This window comes from Rutidosis leptorrhynchoides, chromosome 5 (assembly GCF_046630445.1).
Source record: "Rutidosis leptorrhynchoides isolate AG116_Rl617_1_P2 chromosome 5, CSIRO_AGI_Rlap_v1, whole genome shotgun sequence".
NCBI lineage: Eukaryota > Viridiplantae > Streptophyta > Magnoliopsida > Asterales > Asteraceae > Rutidosis > Rutidosis leptorrhynchoides.
In genome coordinates this window covers 51,199,260-51,205,567 of record NC_092337.1, presented here as the reverse complement: position 1 = coordinate 51,205,567, position 6,308 = coordinate 51,199,260, and the positions used below count along the sequence as shown (strand labels likewise).

General features: G+C 34.8%; 1 protein-coding gene across 1 annotated transcript; it reads left to right on the top strand.

Moving 5' to 3' along the window:
- Positions 1-1,035: 1,035 nt before the first annotated feature.
- Positions 1,036-2,682, top strand: LOC139850541 (uncharacterized). Its single transcript, XM_071840107.1, has 2 exons — positions 1,036-1,352; positions 2,193-2,682. The coding sequence occupies exons 1-2, from the start codon at positions 1,053-1,055 to the stop codon at positions 2,646-2,648; spliced, it is 756 nt and encodes a 251-aa protein (XP_071696208.1). The 5' UTR covers positions 1,036-1,052; the 3' UTR covers positions 2,649-2,682.
- The last annotated feature ends 3,626 nt before the right edge of the window (positions 2,683-6,308 follow it).

Sequence of the window (6,308 nt, the reverse complement as noted above, 5' to 3'; positions counted from 1 at the left end):
TAGTTGCCAAGCAACCCGGGTAGGAGTTTCTTTTTAGTGTGTGTGGGTGCAAATGATGAGGGTCGTTGAAATAAATGATCTGCTGATGCAAATTCGCCGTTAAAAAAAAAAACTGCACGAAAAATCATTTTTTTTTTAAAATATACTCCCTCTCAAAAAATAGTATGGTTTGACTTTGCCGAATATAATATAATATATTAATAAACTGATTAATTTAATATTGTTATAAAAAGTAACTAATAAATTAATTGTTATATTTAATATAAAATTTTTAATACTAAAAATAATAGAATTAGAACTTTAATAATTTTTAATCATTATATAATATTTTTGTAACAAACAAAAAATTGCAAAGTGTACAGCTGGGACTTGGGGAGTGTATATATATCATAGGGTCACAGTTCACTACAGATTGTGTACTGTAGTTCTTCAATTCACAGTAGCAAACCTTCTGAAAATAAACCCTTGTTTTTACAGTCTCATCTCCAAATGTCAAGTGCACAGCAACCTGTTATCCTCAATCTCAATTCTATACCACCTTCAACCCCTAATCATAACCCTAATTCACCGCATACTGATACCAATTCGCAAGCAGCCAATGAGATCACTATACACCAGCAAGTACATTCTTAATCTCTATCATATTCTTTTTTCCTTTAATATCTTCGTTTATGCCTAAGTTTTATTATGATTATGCCCATAAATTCAGTGTGTATAGAGTTACTGTTAAAAAATTTATATCTTGTAGGAAACACTGTAGGTAATTAATTAATTAAAATTATTGTGTTAAACACTGTATGCTGATTAATTATAATTGAGATGTAACTAATTTGCGAGGTAGGTATTATAATAATTCTGTTAAAAAATGTATGCTGATTAAATATGATTGAGATGTATCTAATTTGTGAGGACATATTATGGGTTTTATTCCTTTTTGGTTTGATAAAATTTAAGATTAGAAATAAATTTGCAAACTTGTTAAGTATATGAATACTGATTTTTGATAAAACTTTGGTTTGGTTCAGCTTATTGCACACGCTCCGATATTACGTATGAAGCCCTTTCAGTGTGAAGTATGTAATGTAACATGTGATACTAAAGATGTGCTTGAGAAGCATAAAGTGGGTAAGAAACATGTGAAGAATATGAAAAAGCTGTCCATTTCATCTCCGAATGCACCAAAAATGGCACCACCACAAGCACCTGTTGTTGGTAGTGAAAATTCAGTTGGAGAGTTGGAGAATAAGAAGGATAACTTATTATTTGATACGTTATATTGCCAAATTTGTAATGTGGTGTGTAATATTAATGATTATAAGTCTCATGTTGCTGGTAGAAGGCATTCCGCAAAGGTAAATTATTACATTTCCATTTTGTTTTCACCTTTTTGATGCTTTGTTAGTATTAATTAATATACACCCTTATGAACGTTATGATTTTAACACGTTTGGGGTAAGATTTAGAGTTGAAGATTGTTCATTTGCTAGTTACCATACTTGCAGGATAATTAATTTCGCATCCGTAAAATTTCTTTATCTGTTTTTGTCATCAAGTAGATTACTAATTTGACAAGTTGCGGAGACACTTTGCCTAAATTGTGTTAAAAGTTAAACATAAGCCATCAGCTGTGTATTCAAATTTAGGGTAGCATTTTTCTATCATCTGTTTCCATAGTAGTTGCTGCATGAATCAAATCGTTGCATTTTTTATTCAAATCGACGCCTGAACACTTTTCTTGTATACTTGTAGAAAATTGCATGCACCTTCATAATTTTACATACGTACCCACTCACGACACTTTCATACACAATACGGTGGTCTGCAGAAACATGTCTGGAATCACCAAATTGAAGACATACTGGGCAGACCAAATCTGTATGTCAAGCAGTTGCTTTTCGGGTTTCAAAAAGTGGTTTGCGAATCAGTCTGGTTCCATCCAAAACAGCGTGATCTTAATTTTCAAATTTGACTGCACTTCATGTTATAGGTGTTATTTAAATCATAAAAGTTATGTTTGTATCCAGTTTACTTGTCCTGTTTAATGCAAATTCTACCGGTGAAGAACCGGTTTAGACGAGTTTCCTTTTATGAAATATATTAGATCCACATATATACATCCACACGCGCGCGCGCACACATACGTATGCCTAAGAAGTTATAATAAGCATACACTCTTGCTTGCTGTTATACAGGTGGCGAAAGCAAACTGCAGCTCTCAGGCTCAGCCTTCCAACAAGGGTGCATCGAAGAAACGTGTCAACCTTCTTTTCTGGTGCGAACTTTGCAAAATCAGCTGCACAAGCAATGCACTTTTAAACTTGCACTTATCAGGTAAGAAACATCTCAAAAACCTAAAAAGGTCTGAACCGGATCTATCTTTAACAATGGAGTACAAAGAGAAAGTGGAAAACCCAATTGAACCAAATCGTACAGTCACTACTGAACCAAACCGAAAGAGAGTAGGAAGTCATGAGGATGTGCAGACCAAGAAACGAAAGGTTGTACAAGGAGGGGGAGTATCGGATGCTGCTTCAAAGACTTGTACTATGTGCAATGTCATTTGTAACAGTGTCTCTAGTTATCATGCTCATTTGGTTGGTAGGAAACATGTTATGACAGTTGTGAGACAAGCAGAAGCTCAACTGTAATGAGGCCTTTGTTATATTCGTCTTATTTTCATGAGTTTTTAAGTGTTCTTTTTAGGCTATATAATTTAGTAATATGTTGTGATGCGAGCCAATCGGTTGCTACTAAAAAAGGTTTTTTTTCAATGAAGGATCAAGGAGTGATTCCACCTAGTGAGGGCATTCATATTAGTAAAAATTCGTCGAACGTTCTTACCTATAAATTTCCTTCTTGAAGCGGCAAAGGTGTTCATATTAATAAGACCGAGGGAATGACGCCACACCTAGACAAAAGGAATGGTAAAGGTCCCTCGTAGTTGTCTTCGTTTTTTTCTTTTCTTGAGTTATTAGATTGTTGTGCTCTCATCTTGGGTTGTGTTTAGGGTATGCTCGTCGTTTTGTTTAGTTTAGTTGTGGTTGGTTATAGTTTTTAGTTTGGTTGTGATTGCTTGTTTGCGGTCGTTCTTGTTTTGGCTCGGATTGAGTTAGCTGGGTTTTAGATCTTTCTAGATGGTTTACTCATTTTTAGTCTTAACGGTCGTCGATTCGTGTATCAGTTTTTAGAATGCTTCATTGATTGGGATTGGGGAAGGTATTCTAATTTTAATAGTAATAGTTAAATAGTTATTTTAGCCAAAAATAATACGTAATTAGTAATATGTTGTGAAGTATTTAGTTGTGAAGTCTGTATTGTTAAGGGATCTCTGTATTCTATATTAGTATGCATTTTAGTATTTTGAGACAATTTGGTAAGTTGAGACAATTTAGTAAGTTTGAAAATGACAAATGGTTATGGTCATTATGCAATGAAAGTAAATTATGTGGTAGAAAAATGCTCGTTGGCAAATCCATCACATATAAATTGCAATTAAATTATCTTATAAGTTACAAACCGCGAAAATTGTGTGTATAGATAATTAGATGGTGATTTTATGTGTAAGAAGCATATACCGATTCAAAGGGGCAAGCATTTCAAAACATTTAGACAATTTTAAGTTTGTAACGCGTTCGACCCATTAAACGCATTTTATTTAATGTTAACCTCGATATTTAGAACGGAGCGATTGATATCAGTAAGCATTTGGTCGATGAGAGATGGCCAAAATTTTCCCAAATTAGCGACTTTCACCAAGGCTACTTCGGCAATTTTAATGAACCTTTTTAACATATATTCGTTCCTTTTGATTTCAATTATATTCATTCATTTTAACAGTACACAGGGGTGGTATGAGAACGCTAACACACACCTTTTGAGTCCTGCCAAAGTTCAAATGTTATTTACATGTTTACAACCACACAAAGCCTGTTTCTAACTATCAAAGCCATCCACGCTGTTAAAAACTGTATCATACACACAAACAGCAACTGTTGGAAACAAAAAACACATGATCAGACTCGTCCTCTAATTCTGTTGTATTGCTTCACTCGTAATACACCAGGCACAATGAGTTGCATCTTCATCTACTGCGACATTTCTACAACATAGATGGGACAGCTTATATTAAGTCGTATTTGTCGATTTGCATCTGGTTAGCAGTGGATGTTTAGTCTGCGGGTATTGGTTTTTTGGTTTTGGGCAGGAATAATCCCTGCGCCTTTCTTTTGTACGGATGGTTATTTGCTAATACGGAGTAAATCTTTGCCTTCTAAAATTACATTAGTAGAACAATATATGTATTCTAACATCTTGTGTCTCGATAAAAATATATGTATTTCATTTGGCGAAAAAGTTACAATTTTTCGGTAAAAAATTATTTTGAGCTGTTTCGCTATTTTAAGCATAAGTGCTCATACGGATTCAGAATGAGGCGATACAAAAGCTCAGACGTTCGTATTCAAAGGGCTACGACTTTCGTGTTTGAGTTTTCTGAGATTCGACACGAGTCACGGGATATGAGGAAAACTGTCGGCTGGCTTGAAAGGAAGGGTTGTTTGTGTCAAAAAGTCAAAATAGAGGGACTGCTTCTGCATAAACAACAAAAAAGGGATTTTATTCCCCAAATAAGATTGTGGGTGTGTTTGGCGCTCTAAGCTTATTTTTTCATAAGCTCTAGCTTATAGCCTTGTTTGGTATATAAACATTCGAGAGCTTACAATCTCATTAATTCTTTTAATTAACATTAAGACTAAACTTCTATAGTCCTATTTTATTCCTGTAACTTATATAAATTGATTATTATGTATATAAAAAAAAAAAAAAACTGACAAAGTATTGGTCAACCCAATCTTGTCCATCTCAAGTCTCGACCCACACCCAAAAAGCCACCCTCAAAACCTAGGGTTGGCATTTCTTCATTTAAGATTCTATTTAACTACTTCTGATATAGATTTCCCCTAAATCTAGGTTATAACCCTATGGTAGAAAACAAGTTCTATAACCTTTGGGTTATAAGCAATAGTACTGAATGTTTAACAATAAAAACGTACATAGGGGTGGTATGAGAACGCTAACACTCAACTTTTGGGTCCTACCAAAAGTTCTAATGTTACACTGGTTGCAAACAGGCGTTTTGATGACTAGCCCGTCACGTTTCGCTCAAAAAATGTCTAATTAGTTGGTCAGCGCTAAAAGGGACGAGGGTTACGTAATGTCCAACAGTCCCGTAACAATCTAAAAACCTCATTTCTTACCCCAATTACCGACTCCGTCACTTGTGGGAACGTTTTGTTTAATAGTTGTAGCCCGATGTTCTTATTCTCACTTTGGTGAGAAGCGAACATTACTAATCCGTAAGCATAACATGCTTCTTTATGTTGCATGTTAGCCGCTTTTTCTAAATCACGAAGTCCAATATTCGGATATATTGAGTCAAAATAATTTCTTAACCCATTGCGTAAAATAGCATTTGGGTTCCCCGCAATATATGCGTCAAAGTAAACACATCGTAACTTATGGATTTCCCAATGTGATATCCCCCATCTTTCGAACGAAAGCCTTTTATAAACCAAGGCATTCTTGGAACGTTCTTTGAATGTCTTACAAACTGATCTCGCCTTAAATAGTTGTGCCGAAGAATTCTGACCGACTCTAGACAAGATTTCATCAATCATGTCTCCGGGTAGGTCTCTTAAAATATTAGGTTGTCTATCCATTTTGTGTTTTTATACTGTAAAATAGACAAGAGTTAGATTCATAAAAAAAATACTTATTAATACAAGCAATTTTTACATATATCATAAAGCATAAGCATACTATATTACATATATTACACCACACGAATACAACTATCTTATTCCGACTCGCTTGTTTCTTCTTCTTCGGTTTTGGTTCGTTTTGCCAAGTTTCTAGGGATATATGATGTTCCCCTAATACGAGTTGTCGTTTTCCACATTGGTTTAGAAAAACCTGGTGGTTTAGAGGTTCACGGGTCATTGTTACAACTTAAGGACTTCGGGGGTTGACGATACATATAAAGTTCATCGGGGTTGGAATTAGATTTCTCTATTTTTATGTCCTTTCCCTTATTATTTTCTTTTGCCTTTTTAAATTCAGTTGAGGTAATTTCTATAACATCATCGGAATTCTCGTCGGAATCCGATTCATCGGAGAATTGGTAATCCTCCCAATATTTTGCTTCCTTGGCGGAAACACCATTGACCATAATTAACCTTGGTCGGTTGGTTGAGGATTTTCTTTTACTTAACCGTTTTATTATTTTCCCCACCGGTTCTATTTCTTCATCC

What these genes read in the sequence shown, in the direction of transcription:
- LOC139850541 (XM_071840107.1), top strand. Translation starts at nt 1,053, where the DNA reads ATGAAGCCCTTTCAGTGTGAAGTATGTAATGTAACATGTGATACTAAA. An exon ending in GTAGAAGGCATTCCGCAAAG is followed by an intron (nt 1,353 to 2,192) that starts GTAAATTATTAC and finishes GCTGTTATACAG; the next exon opens with GTGGCGAAAGCAAACTGCAG.